Genomic DNA, 15545 nt, shown 5'->3' on the forward strand with positions numbered 1-15545 from the left:
CTAAAAAGGAGTGCTTACTTCTTGCCACTTTAGATCTTGTTCTTGTAACTGTTCTTTGATCCTTTGTAGCTCTTCATAACGGATTTTGCGCAATGACTGCAGCTCCTCTGCACTGACATCATTCAAAGATTTGCTCCTAGAAAGAGAAAGAGTACTGGGCTTTATCACATCTTAGCCATCATTTACACAAGTGAAACCTTTGAGAAAGAGAGAGGTTGATATTAGTACAACTGAGCTCTCAAGTGTTATTTTGAACAGAGCAGGAAACACATGGGCAGCTGCATGAGCAAGGCTGGGACGTGCTCTGTGGCCAGCGTTTGAGTCACTAGCTGCATATTTGAGCAAATAAAATCAGGTTAATGGAATAAGCAGCTCTGCAGCAGCTCCACGCAGATCATTCACATCGAGCCTTTTGTACCCAACTGATTCCTTTGTTTCTCTCTTTATTGACCTTACTCTTTTCTTTGACCTAAGAGGCATCCTGCGCCCAGAGTCCAAATTACCATCCTTTCACTGCTTTCTCCAGTAACAGCTCTTGAGTCACCTCCCATTCTTTCCTTCCTTAGGTTAATCATAAAATCAAGTCAGTCATTAAAGCACATTTCTAAAAAACCAAAAGTAATTAACTGCTAAATGCTCAGTTCATGCATGTCACTAGTTTTCTCCTCCCCAAGACTCCCTGATGCTTTCCATCCAAGTCAGGATGGTTAACACAGCCATCTTCTCACTAATTCCTCCAACACGGCTACAAGTTTCTCCCTGTGAACTCCTACTCACTAGTTCCCCTTAATCAAAATTCCTCAAAGACTTTCACACTGCAGTGATAAACAGGACTTTTAATTTAGGCATAGGACAAGACTCCTGCTCAACCACAAGCCTTGGAGACACCAAGCAAAATGCAGGTGTTTCACCATAAGGTTCAATGCTGCAATATAAAAAGAAATCTGGACTTAGGGGGCTTACTTTTTTTTTTTATTTTTTTATTTTTTTTGCATTTATCCAAACAAAAACTGAATAGGGGTGTAACCAAGTTCTAAGAGGTCTTGGAAATGTGTCACTTCTGTGATACAACAGAAAACCAGGTTAAAACCAAAACTGATTCAGCACAGGGCCTTGCTCCAATGTGTTACATACCAAGAGAGCTCTGAACTAACAGATCAGACTCTCCCACCTCCTGCCAAGAGGCCCCACTCACTTTCACTGGTAACACTAGAGTTTGGACTTCAGCCTCTAGAAACAGAGGCTAGAGCATTAACTCATTATACCTGTTTGCTTGTCTATTTTTTGAATAGGAGGAATGCCAAGTTTAACACAAATCTCCTGGTCACTCTTGCAGAAACTCTTTTCTTGTGCAGTTCTTGCCTTTTTTTTTTTTATTTTTGTTTGTTAAGTTGTATCACTTCTAGGAACAGTTTTGGGTAACCAAACTGTACGTAAGTATCAGAACTCTTTCTCAGGAGTTCAAGAAAACTTATGTTACATGTCTAGGGTTTTCTTTTCTTTCTCTTGAGTTTCTACATCTGCCTGCAACAAAATAGGACAATCTAGTCCTAAATATAACATGTCCTTAGTATGGATATATTCATAACCAAGGAACAGGATGTTAGTTTCAATTCTAGTTTTAACTTCAAAATCTAACTAACTAGTGACTTCAGCCTTCTGAATCTCCCTCGCTTAACATCTAACTTCTTCCAAAATGTTTCTTGCTGCTTCTGGAAGTGTTTAGTCATTTACTAGGTTTTGCCTCAGGGTAAAAATAAATAAGGAGATAAATAAACGTACGTTTAAAAAAAAAAAAAAATTACATGCAGAAGCAACTACTAAACATGCCATGACACAGTAAGTGGAAAAGCATTTCTCTTTGAGTCACAGTACATCACAAACAAAGCCTAAGTTCACATGGCATTAATCAATAAGTTTACCACTGAGGATTCAATAACCTGAAGTATACAAATAAACAAAGAACATTCATCAATCCGATGATAAATACTATGTCATTAATTATTTTCAGATTATAGTTGTACAGCCTTTGAAATAAGATATTTACTAATCTTTTACATTTCTGAATGTTTTAAAGCCTAATTTAAATACCAAACACCAAGTACTTCAGCAGAAGCTGATTTTCAAAGTGCCTGATAACTCTAACTTGGATACTTTAGATGCCAGAGAGAACTTTTGACAGACACATAGCTTTTAGTCTCTTACATTCGTCACGTAAATTGCCCAAGCATAGAACAATAAAGCAGCATGCACAAGTTGTTTCCAGCATGAGTTTTTAGCCACTATGCATGCATGAAAATTTAGAGGCAAACACAGCATTATGATCTATCAAGCTTTTATAAAACTTACCCTTGCTCATCAGAAAGCTTTTGAAACAGTCTGAGAAATCAGAAACCAAAAAAGAAAAGATTCAGTATCTTGATACTCATAACATTAACACCACAAGTACACCAGCACTCTCACTAAGTGAAGGGGAAACTGAAAGCTTGAGGACCAGTCAACATGGAACAGCACATCAGAGATCTGACACTAGTCAAAAGACAGATCAGGACTTGCGTGATGTGTAAGTCAGGCAGAAAACTGACAGAACAAGGCTGCCTACAAGTTCTCAACTGTTCCAATTTAGGAATACTGCACGGATAGAGCCTTGTATTAATTCTGCACCACTTAATCCAGTGCAGCTGAAAAGCAAGATGCTCAATAGATACTTGTTTCAAAAAATGAATATTAGTGCTACCTTGAGTCCCAGCAATGCTTACAGAGGCTGTTTTCTTGTTACTTCAACCACTTTAGATATTAAATGAAACTAATACTTGAAATAGATAAGAATAAAAGGCCCTATTTAGAAGTTTATCACATTAAGTGAAGAACCAAATAAATCCAGTGTGATTCAAGTGGATTTTCAGTAGTCTTGAATATGAGTATTTTATTCTATTGAATGAATTCTTAAAACGTGAAATATTTTCAAGCACTTCAGAAATATTCCTTTGTGAAGCTCACACTTTGTTAACAGTATTAAGCTTAAAAACTGAATGCAGCAACATTAAGTATCAACTGGAACATGGAAGTGTCTTAGTCACAAAGTAATGATGCATAGCAGGGAGAACTGAAACTTGCAATGCCGTATTTTCTGAGCTAAGCAAATAGTCAATGCCCCACTCTAAAAAAAAAAAATCCAAGAAGAGAGCTAGGAAGTAGCTACAACCAGTATTCAGTCAGAGAAATTTTGAGTATATCAGGAAAGGATCAGGGGAAAGTGTTGATCGGGACTGTATGAGAGGTGGGGAGAAACACTGGCAGAATAAAATACGTAACAGTGGAATTTAATATTACATGGACACACAACTTGCATGCACAGTGACTTAGAGTGGGCAAAACACTACTGATATTTTTTCCCACCTCATCTAATTATCTCAGAACTGTGGCAGGACAGTTTACAAGCATTTTCAATTCAGGTGCAAGCAAGAATATCAGAATGCCCATTTCCAGAATTTGTCATCAAAGCATTCATGTGTTTCAGAAGTGTTTTTACCGATTATATGGGGGAGAAAAAAGAAAGTATTTCTAGCCTCCACGGTCTTTTGAATAATCACTATTTCTGTTGAACCATGAAAAGAAACTTATTCAGAACTTTGAGCCTGAAGGTATGCTAACATATTTTCTCTAGAATAGCAGCCTACAACTGGAAAACATTGTAAATTTTTTGTTGAAAATATGGTATTGCAGTCAGGAGCTTCTATTCAAAGCAAATAAAAAGCTTGTCCAGGACACCACGAACAAATAGCAGATTGGCACTCTACGAATGGCTCAGCACAAGACGATGCTTTTCTGAATGGAAAGGGTTCAGTTGCACTCAAGCACAATCCGTGCAGGACACAACCTGACCTCTCCACCATCTGACGTTTCTTGTGTCTAACTTTGCTGGCCTCCCTGATTGCTTCCCACTTCTTCCAGTCGTCTTCACTGCATGGACCTGGGATGAAATTTACTGGCTGGGTGTTGCTTCCCACCTTCCAAGATTCTAACTTGCGGGTCAGCATATCGTCCTTCTTATGGCGGGAAGATGGTGACAGCACTCTGCCATTGCTCTTCCTTTCCTCTGGTGTAGTGTTTTTTTCAAGTAAACACAGAAATTTGGACCGTATCTCCTCCGGAAGACTCCATGGATCAGGAAAGAATGCTGGGTGATACTTGTCTGGAGCGCCTGATAAAGGCACCTCTTTCCTCTGAGAGAGGATTTTACGGAAAATCATGTCATCCTTCTCCAAATCTGGAATCACAGGTTGGCCCTCTCTGGGTTGCAGAATTATCTCACCCTCTATGGGAGGCTCCTGCTCAGAGAAGTTTTTTAAATACCGGGGGTCTTGTAGAACAACTTGATTGACATGGAAAGCCCCGGTTTTCCGAATGAAAAAGTCATCATTTTCCAAATCTGGATACAGATACCCATTTTCTGCATCTCCTTGATTGCTTCCTGGTATAAAGGAAATATTCTTTCTACATTTTATGAGCCTAGGGCCAGAAGCAGGATCAATTTTGGTCTTCGTTTCAGAAGACAAGTAGTCAGAGTATTTTTGCAGAGCCTGAAGTAACGAAAACTGACTGAAGCATATAAAACAAAAGGAGGGAAGTAAAAATATCATTAAGTAGCAAGAGACAAGCAGATCACAATGTACTGTGATATACATTTGCTTTAGGTTTGCAGCATCCCGAGCAGTACAACTGCACCACTTGGCATTCACCATCACTAACTGTAGCACAGCACACATCAACCAATGTAAAGGTATCATGGCATACTAACCTGCTCAGAAACAGCACGCTTACATGCTCACACACAAAGCCAGTAACCCTATGCAGCATGTTACACTTTTGCATTTACATCTTCAAGAAGACCAGCAACTTATGGCTAAATTTAAAAAAAAAAAAAAAAAAAAAAAGTAATAACCAAAAAAGCGCAACATTACAGGACATGGTTTAATTTCATTCAGCTGTTGCATATCCAGCCATTTCTTTTTGATGCAGCAAGAGTACAGCTCATGCAGCAATATCAACCTGGGCTGATCAGAAGCTTCCAAGATTTTTCCTTCTGCAATCTGTGACAATGAGCTTCCCACATAGTCAGCAGTTGGCTTATAGCTCTGATCTCTTCTGTAACTGCTGTTCCAGTCGAAACTTGGTCTTGGGTGATTAGCAACAATGGCAGAGCTTTGTTTGTAAGCAAATTCGTCCTCAGAATCTGATTTTTTTCTACTGTGTAGCAGCACAGAGAATGAGCAGAGGGAAAGAAAAATAAAACAAACACAAAGTGTACTCATTGAGTAAAATGCACAGAGGCAACTGTGCAACAGTGTAACGAAATAATACTTCAATTACTCTCCAGGAGGGAATAATAAAAAAAAAAAATCAAAAAACAAAAAGCAAGAAGAAAAGAAAAGGAGAAAACAAATCCTGCTGCTACACTGGCAATAAAAATAAAGTCATACAACTACACTTTATTTATAGGTTTTGCACACAGGAGAGAAACAGGGGCATGCATGAAAACGCACCTGAACCCTTGAATCTCTTTATACCAGGGTTTGAAAGAGGACTTCCTGATTTTTTTCCATAGCAATTCTTCTTCTGGAGTCCAAAACTTAGGAAGAAATTTGTCAAAAGCAACAACTGTATTTGCCGTTGAAGAACTTAGCTTGCGAAAATAGAGATCATCTTTTTCAATGTTTGGAATGCCTGTTTCTTCATCCTCGTCCTCATCAAAATACCCAGATAATTCTGAAGGAATGTTAGCTTTTGGTTTGTTTTCCTCTTTAGTAGCCAACTGCCTCTGCCTCCTCTGGTTACTGTGCAAAATACCCAACCAGTTAAGATATTTCAGGAGCAACTTGACATAAAGAATGCAAAAAGACATGCTTTTTGGCTCAGGAGTTCAACCTCATGAATGAAGCAAATTAGTTCTAAATTCCACTCCAGCACCAGAAATAGTAAGATATATTTAAAAAAAAAAAAAAAAAAAGTTAAATGGTTATATCAGCATCCTATCGCCTCTGACAAAAATAAGAAGTTTGACAGAAAAGCCATAACAAATTATCAGCTCTGTTAAAATGCCAACTAGACAGCTAACTTTATGGAGTTATTTATGGACTGAAATTTAGATAATGCAATAGTTACTGGATCTTGGATTAGTATCTCTGACCTCAGTGGTTCAAGCATTAAGTTAAATGGTTATATCAGCATCCTATCGCCTCTGACAAAAATAAGAAGTTTGACAGAAAAGCCATAACAAATTATCAGCTCTGTTAAAATGCCAACTAGACAGCTAACTTTATGGAGTTATTTATGGACTGAAATTTAGATAATGCAATAGTTACTGGATCTTGGATTAGTATCTCTGACCTCAGTGGTTCAAGCATTGCAGCTAGTGGACCAGCTGGATAACTTTCTTGTGAGCAAGATTTAGGAGAGTCATTGCGCAACACGAAATGATGTCCAGGTGTAGTGGAGCTTACAGGGCTCTTTTTGACTAGAAATCTACGATTTGCTAAGTCATCCATAACCAGGTCGGGTAGCCTTCTTTCATCTTCTGAATCAGAGCCACTGTCATACTCATAGATCATCTGGAGGGAAGCTGGATTTGTGAGCCCACACTCTGCTCTGTTATTTTGGCAGGAGGCTACAGGATTCCTTTCATGTCCACTGAGGTTGACCAAAACAGGAACAGAATGAAGACAGTGAAGTCACGAAGGCAATGATGAAACCCAAAACTGCCCACTAATCTCATCTGTATGTACCAAGAAGCTGGACAAGTGAAGTTCATCAGTGTATTTTGGAAGAATTTAATGAGAAACCGAAAGTACCTCTCATGAACTTGCATTTAAGAGCATTAAAAACCCCTCTATCTAGAGTCTGACCAGCCTCAAAACACTACTTAAATGCCAGAAAAACAGTTAAATAAAAAAAATAAAAAAAAAACCAAACAAATGAAGACAACAGAACAAAACACCAACCACACCACCACACCAAAACATCCCCCCTGTCAAAACATGGAAACTCTAACACTTCACTTTGTATTGCAGCAACACTAGCTTTTCTTTAACTAATAAAGAAATAATTTATTTTAAAAGTCTTAAATCAAAGTCTGCTTTACTAAGTCTGCACACCAGTACCTTGAAAACGTTCCGTCCGAGTCCGTGAAGACAGGACTTGCCCAGCTCCTCCTGTTGTCCTCATTCTTCTCTATCCTTTTCTTCCTTAAGGGTGCTGGTACATATGCTGTCTGCTTGTTTTTGTTGGGTAAGAAGCGATTGAAATCAGTGGTAGGCTTCGGTTCAATCACAGAAATCCTGCGGTAAGACCTGTCATCTTTATGGGAGTCATGCATTTTGAAAGGCAGTTCTGAGTCTGTGTCACTGTCACAACCTTAGAAGAAACGGGTAAAAACAGAAGGCACAAACATTATTCTCTAGACACAAGCTTCTGGCTAGAACATTGACCAAAATCTAAAATCAATTTAACTCCACATTTGGGGTGTCTCAGCCACGAATTTACTGACAGGACAGTAGGAGAGGTATTTTTAGAGGTTTGTCACAAAGCTGTGACAAGGTCCATTAAGCTCAATGTAGCCACTGCTACATTTTTTCCATTCTTTCACTATCACTGCTCCCTGCAGGAAACAAAGTGCTAACCTCTAGACATAAACCAGCACAGAAGTTTAATTAAATATACTTGACACTCAGATTTACTAACAACGACAAGCTACCAGCAAATAGCATAGCAACATGCTCATCTCACCAGATTAACGCCAGTAGAAGCCCAGGTAGAATCACAGAATGGTTTGGGTTGGAAAGGACCTTAAGATCATCTAGTACCAACCCCCCTGCCATGGACAGGAACACCTTGCACTAAACCATGTCGCCCAAGACTCTGGCCAACCTGGCCTCGAACACCGCCAGGGTTGGAGCATTCACAACTTCCTTGGGCAACCCATTCCAGTGCCTCACCGCCCTCACTGTAAAGAACTTCTTCCTTATATCTAATCATCACATGATATATGTGATTATATATATGTGATTATATCTAATACATCACATATATAGCGTGGCTACACGTTGCTTTGCTCAGATCAGAATTTCTATGTGGCTTCAGCCCAATGAGTTTGTGTCATTCACATGTAACAAATCCAGAAGCTCACTATTTTTATAACTTTACTTTATACTGTAAGTTTGTACTGAATTTTAAAACTGGGAGAGAAACACAGGTTAGAGTACAGCTGGAGGAATCCGATGTAACAAACTTTCTCCTTGTTACCTTTCTTTCCATTACAAGCTATCAAAAGTAACATCTGTTGTTCAGTTTTTAACCTAGGCGGGAAAAAAAAAACCTACTGAATATTGAATATTCACAAATAGAGTGAAGACAGAGGTTTGACATATCCACACTAGGAACAAGGCAAAAGACTTTTGCAATTGTTTAGTTTTCAGGTGATCCTATCAGGATGTCAACTATAACAATTTCCCTTCCTGAACTGTGGGAAAATATCTTGCACGTTCACACACACTAACATGGCAGTGAGAGCAACAGTCCCAGAAACCCTTCCTAGGAAAAGTAATGCAAGCATTACTTTTTTTCTACCAACTGTTAAAAGTCAATATTTGCTGAAGCAGAATGCAACTGCAGCAGTTTCAGAACTAGAGTTGCCTTTCAAACCAATTTGAGTGCCTGAAGTACTAGGTATATACATTGTCTTCTCCCACATTCATAATACATATGTCAACAAAAGATTTAAAAGAGGAAACCATACCTTCACTGCCACCTTTCAAGGTTATATCTGATGAAAAGCTTGTGGAAGATCTTGAACCAAGAGAGTCCAAGCTATCAAAGGAATCGTCTCTTTTATGGCTAGATGAAGACGGAAAGGGCTCTCCCCGGTCAACGTACCAAATATCACCGTATCCACTATCCCTGCCACTTCTGTTCAGGTGGCTGGACTCTTCAAGTGCCTGTGAGAGTAAGTTTTGAAAGGTCTTTTTCAATAATTGCAATAAAATGCAAATGCTACTATCGAGTTTTCAGTTAAAATTTTTAGAATGCATTTTGAGTGCACGAACTTTAAGACTTTCAAACCCCTAAAAACAACATATACAACAGCTTGAATAGAAGATTCAACACAATGTCTTAAATTTATCTTATCTTATCCAAAGGGAAGCAAGAATGGCCTCTTCGCCATCTACTACATCAGAGTATTCAATCAATCAGAGTATTCAATCAATTCATCGTTCATCAGAGTATTCATCAATCTGAATTATGGGATTATATGGGTAGCAGAAGAACTGGTGCAAGCTAAAAATCCTTCCTTTCACATGGACTTTGAGAGCAAGCAAAATAAACAAATCAAAAGGCTATGTTGTCCATACTAAGAATAAAACTAACCCCCCAAGAAATTGGTTACAGTTGATGTTGTAATGTATGGCAAACTATAAAATTCATGCTATTTGTTTGTTTGTTTACTTATTTATTCCTTACCTTAGTCAATGCTTGCCCTAATAACTTCTCAAATGCTTTAAGATTGAGGTATGGACCATTATAATGAGGGTTACTTTGAGCTTTTCTCCCAAGCCAGTATAATGTAATCAAAACCTAAAACCAAACAAAAAACCAAATATAAGCTTAATTACTTTCCTCTTGTACCATATACCAGTATAAAAGAACCTCAGCATGCTGTTAAAGATGTTTTCCCCAATGAGTTGTAAAATCTTGTTTACAGTATTAGCTATGATCTCCATCAAAACCAATTAAAGAGTGTTATGATGCATCTCATGTATCTCCAGCAAGCAGGTGTAGGTCTTGTTTCTAATTATTACATTTATTTGGGAAAGTAAATGGCATAGAGACCATCGTAAGATAGAACTAACTTGTATCAGATAAAAACAGCTGAAGGTTAACATGATAGTGCAATAAAAAGAAGTGTTTTAAAACTATGTAGTCACAGTTAGTATGAATTTGTTTCAGAAAGCATTAAGGTACATGTCTTACATTTTTCACTCTTCTGTTGGTCTCCTCCGGTCTGAAGCAGGGCAGGAGGCAAGAAAAACAAAACAAACAGGTTTAAAATATCTGACTTGAAATTTAATTATTATTCAAGATTTAAAACTTTTCAAGCCAAATTAGAGGCCAATATAAAATATGCAACTATGGTTGTTCCAAAAGAAAAGTATTTTGCTGTGAATTCCTAGTCATAACTCTGTACTATTTCAATTGTTATATGTTAAGCCAGAAACTAGCTGATCTATCATAGTTTCCGACTTGAGAGGTACTTCAAAAGGCTCTAGGCTTTTTTAATTAACTAAGGTTTTTAGTTACCAACAAAATAAAAGTGGAAACAAGCTAATGACTTTGGGAACTACAGCCTCCATTACCCAGGAAGATCTTCAGTTCCATATGAAAGCAGATGCAACTGTTTTTCCTTGATTGTATTATGTTTTCTAAAATACTGGCCTCAGACACAGAGAATGCTTCAACCTAGAGAGAACTTTTCAGACTAAAAAGAATGAGCAACTCAAACTGGGACATCTAGAAAGAGATGCTATAGGGCTGGAAGTAGAAGTTTGGTTTGCTTTAATGCAAGATGTGTGTTTATTGAAAAAATATTTAGTATGCTAGTATCAGTAAGCTTCTTTTTATACATATAGACAATTAGTGGCAGACCTCGGAAGCTCACCAACACACACAGTGGTGCTGTTATCCTCCTGCTCATGTTAAGAACAAGAATAAGAAACTTTTTGGTTGGGAACCTCCCAAAGGTGGGGTACCACAGACTCAGTCCCCAGGTGTAAATATTCAGGGCTGGACTTGCAGACAGAAGCTGAACAACACTCCTGCTTACACTGCCTGCAGTTATGGAAGGGCAAATGGCTTAAATACGCCAATATAACTTTTCACTGCCCCAGACACTGTTGGTTGGGGGTTGGTTCAGGGTCAAGCCTCATATGCAGCACAGTGAAGGGGTTCAAACAAAAAAGTGGAGAATTAACTTATGGTGTCTGAAAGACCTACACAGAGCCCTGCAACAGGTCAGACCAGTGATTTATTTGGACACCTATCCTGTTTCTGCCCATTTAGGAGTAAGCTAGTAAAGGCTGCAGGGAAAAGGTAGAATAAACCATTCAGGGGACAGTTATGAGTTAGCAAAATGATGACAGTGCCCAGTCAGCATAGGTGGTACTCTCCACAGAAATACAGTAATTGATGCAATGTGACAACCAGCAGGGATGCAGGGACACACGCTGTCCCTGCTTCTTTCCTCCTAGTTTGAAAGCACCCACTCCCACTCATGCAGCTGTAACTTCTTTGCCTGTCCAGACATCATAATGACATCAGGCTGCCAGGAACACAAAGTCCTGAGCTGGATCTGACCTGCAAGTCCTCGATGCAGCTTCCTTAATATCACGTGCCAGCAATGCTGCTGCCTTTGTAGTCAGTAACCTCTTTCTCATGGATAGTAAGGAACCTCTCTTTTAATGTGCAATACGTATAATTTTGTTCTAACATAATAATAAACATTTCTGAAATGCATTGTTGTTCTTTTTTCACTTGAGACTATTTTGGGAAAAAAATTTCCTTTTCTTCAGTACACGGATTTCTTTACCATGCCCATGCTGCAGAACACACCAAGTGCTGCCTAGAGACAGGTTGGTTTCCTAAACAAAGGATAGAAAATTATTCTTGTGCTGGTGTGTATCAGCATTATGCTTCTCAAATCCAACAGAGAGCATTTTAAAAGGTTTACATTCTTTGGATTGAAGGTCTGAAAGCCTTATGCTAGCACAATTTCTGCTGTTATTTGCAATTATGAAAGCCGAGGCCCCTGCGAAGGATACCGTCAAGTTTGCTCGAAACTTCAACAGTTCTAGGAGGAGTGAAAAACTCCACCTTTAATCAGCTGGAGCCTGTATTCAAGAGGTTGCCAACCTTCACATAGAGGAAAGCTACATCACTGAACATTATGGTCACTTCTGCTTTCTACAAGTTCTCTGAGATCATTTAGGTTAACTGTTTGCCCTGTGTACTTGGACTATAAACAGTGAAAAACTTCGGACAGTCAGATAAACCAGTGAGCACAGTTGAGACCCAAAATGCAGACAGAGAGATACTTCACACACTTGAATAAGACAGTGCTCCATTCACGTTTGGTCAGCTAACAACAGAAACAAGCGGACAAGATGTTTACTCTTTGTGAACAAAGTTTCTTCACTTGCACCCTTCTCTGAATTACACCTATTGGTCTCTAAACCTTTTTAGCAACCTGTAATGATAGATGTAGTCCAAGCAGAACAAAACAAAAACACCGATAATCTAGAACAATCAGTTTCTCATTTATATATGCATGTATTAATTTTACAATGGCACTTAAGCAATGAAAAGGAGGATTCTGGATGAATGTACTGACCTAGAATCTGTGTAAAACAATAGGCATATAATTTTAGAAGTTCTCCTTCCTAAAGTGTTATAAAAATGTAAATATTGTACAGAACTATGCAAAGAATTCAGCTAGGGTCTTGTGTATAGCTCTGAACAGCTATAGAACATAGCAGGGGACAAGACAGTCACCAACCTCAAACATCGTAAGTTCTTCACTGCTGTGAAAGGAGGTGTGATCATGCCCTCGCTGACAACCTGTTGCTACCCAACAGCAAGCTCCTGCTCTCACCTCTGCAAGTCTGGCTCTAAATACACAGGGCTGAAACACTCAGTTTCTCACACTGTATTTGAAGAAAGCACTTGGAAGATGGCATGCCAGAACTTCAGCAATGTAGCTTGTAAGCTTTTAAAACACTCCTGGACAATTATAACCTTATTTTGACTATGTCCGTAGCACCGAAGTGCTGACACAGCACTGGCTGTAGAAACGTTTGTCCTGTAAAACCTATTCTAGTAACTGAAAGGGTAATCCACTTGCTGAAGTATCTTCATCAATCCAAATAAATGCCAAACCTGCATTGGGCATTTGTGAAATAACTCTGCTATTTTGATGTTTTTATCCAAATCCATCAGAGAGCTCAGTTCATGCAGACTATATTCTTTATGAAAATACTATTCTGTGTAACCTAATTTATGGTCTAAACAGATGAATGCCATTATGCTGAAAGTTATGAGCAGGCTGCTTCTTTGCTCAGTAGGGCACAGCCAAGGCTGCATCTTAAAACAATCAGCTGAAAGAAGTGCATTCCTCTCTAAGTGACAATGCAACATCACTTACTAAATCACTTTGTGTCATTTCAAACATTACCTTCTGTCTTCCCAGAGGTTTTTACATCTCCTTTCACTAACAATGCCACTTCACTACAGATGTCTGAACTAAGGAAAGGAAGCTGCTAAGGACAGCGGTTAAGATCTTGCAGAAATAATTTGATTACAAATCCTTCATCTGCTCCTGTCACAGTCTCAGCATTTTAACATTCATTCTGAAGCTTAAAAGAAAAGCAACACAGTTCTTCTATTTTACCTAACCTAACACCAATGCCAAATCCTAGCTAACAAAGAGGTCTCAAAATTTTAGAAGTACAACTTTAATTCACACAGCATGAATCTTAATTGTTGGCAGTAGTTTCACAATAACAGTTTATGTACAACTTCAAGATTAGCTACCCTGGAAGGTATCTATGACATGCAGCATGAAAGTCTAAAGGGCATAAGATAACAATACGTGGGGGATATTATAATAATCGTGAAGCACAACTACATAAATCCAAGTTGAACACTGATGCAAAAAAGATGTGAAATAACCACCTGTGGAGAAATAATACCTTCTGTATAAATCATATAATCTACATTAATCCTTCAGCAAACAGAAAAAAGACAAATGGGACAGAAATAGCTCTCTCACTTGTTAGCAGGTGATACCCTTAGAGACCAAATAATTCCTCTGCCTTTGGACACAACACATTCACAGACATGACTTATGCCCAGCCAGCACGGACCAATGGATGTTTCTCTAACAATGACCACTTCAACAGCAGAAAGCAAAGTGACACAGCAGATCAGTAGGCTGAGCCACAGCTCAAGGAATTTATTCTCAGCTCTACTGTTTGCTCAAGGTTAAATAGCAGAATTAGTCACCAAGGCCCTTGCCTGACAATACAAAGACTTTGGCAGCAGCTCTAGCTTGATGATTTCCTGGTCTCCCTTTCTCTTCCAGCCTCTCCTCTTTGCTGCCCCTGTGGTTATGCCAACATAACTGAATTACACAGGCAGGGAGCTTGGTCAAGGAGTCCCTGTGTGATGGAATCCCAGCCAGAGGTGAGCTGTGCTTTCTATTCATTCATCTGTTGACCCTTAGCTCCAAGGAGCAAGGAGAGCTTGCTAGGATTATTTTAATGCACTTTCAGATATTTAAAAAAAGAAAAAAAAAATCATAGAAGACATTCATGTATCTTACAGTAGCTAGCAGGCCACAGTACTTTAAGAAAGCATGAGCTAGATTTGAACCAATTATAAAATATATCCATTGGCAATACTGACACACAGACACCTCTCCAGTGCCTCCTTACAAAAGCACAATACCTTTCAAATAGCTTCCTTTAAGTTTGACTTATTTCAAAACTTGTGAGAAATGAACTCAATAGTTAGGATTTTGTTTCTCTAACACATTATACAGTTTGGTTCCCCCACATCCTAATACATATTAAATTCCAGCAACTAGCAACTCATGATGTCAAACCTACTTTGACACTTCACTTTGTTATTTTCCAGGGAGAACATCAATGTAGAGCTCAAGACCAAATCTGAGATACCAGAAGTCTGAGCAAAACTCTGGAAGATGATTTCACAGCACCCCATTCAGAAAGCATGGCTTTCCGAGGCTCTATTTCTCATATAGAAACATACTTAAAATATAGATATGAATCTATAATTAAAAAAATTCTTAACAAAAAAATATGCCACCAAAAAAACTCACCACATCAGAGTACCCTTCTCCCCTAAATGAGGGTTATCAGCTGAGAAGAGGCCACATGGTCATGGCCAAAAAGATAAAACAAATCTAAACCCATTTACAGGGAGAAAGAAGGGACAGAGACACTCCCACTGATAGAAAGGAATGTGCAAGTGACAAATGCTCCCTGCCCCATGCCAAGCCCTTCCCTTGCTGACGAATACTCCAGAAATCCCAGCAGCTGCCCAAGCTATCTGTTTTCCACCCCTTCCTCTGTGTTACAGATCTCACGAACACAGGACCTGAACAGAATTCTGTTTAAAAAGAAGCATCCATGCTCTCCTTCTGAACTTCTATACACGAAGGCAGCAGTTCCACCTCTCAGCTGCCCCTTGAAGGACTTGGAAGAGCCATACCCCAGCCTGGGAGCTGGAGCAGATCAGCAGGCTGCAGAACAAGCCTGCTCCCAAGCTCCTCACCGAGGTCCAGGTCTGTTAGCCCAACCCCGACAAGCTTCACTTACGCTTCCGAGAAGGATGTCAGAGGGTTTGAAGGATTCTCCACCCCCGCTGAGGTATGCTGCGCAGGAGACAAATGCTGGCTGTTCAACTAGCAGCGAGCT

At 39.1% G+C, this 15545-nt stretch overlaps 1 protein-coding gene across 1 annotated transcript in view; it reads right to left on the minus strand.

The window, feature by feature from the left end:
- LMO7 (LIM domain 7) overlaps positions 1-15545 on the minus strand; it is a 90642-nt gene that overhangs the window by 33850 nt on the left and 41247 nt on the right. Inside the window, exons 4-13 of the mRNA XM_010015399.1 lie at positions 10027-10057; positions 9517-9630; positions 8795-8993; positions 7161-7413; positions 6391-6690; positions 5547-5837; positions 5053-5250; positions 3886-4602; positions 2350-2379; positions 19-136 (exon numbers count right to left, since the gene is read on the minus strand). Coding sequence (XP_010013701.1) covers positions 19-136; positions 2350-2379; positions 3886-4602; positions 5053-5250; positions 5547-5837; positions 6391-6690; positions 7161-7375 — 1869 coding nt within the window. The 5' untranslated portion in view covers positions 7376-7413; positions 8795-8993; positions 9517-9630; positions 10027-10057. The remainder of the gene's footprint in view (positions 1-18; positions 137-2349; positions 2380-3885; positions 4603-5052; positions 5251-5546; positions 5838-6390; positions 6691-7160; positions 7414-8794; positions 8994-9516; positions 9631-10026; positions 10058-15545) is intronic.

The sequence above is a fragment of the Nestor notabilis genome, unplaced genomic scaffold (assembly GCF_000696875.1).
Source record: "Nestor notabilis isolate BGI_N333 unplaced genomic scaffold, ASM69687v1 scaffold3105, whole genome shotgun sequence".
NCBI lineage: Eukaryota > Metazoa > Chordata > Aves > Psittaciformes > Psittacidae > Nestor > Nestor notabilis.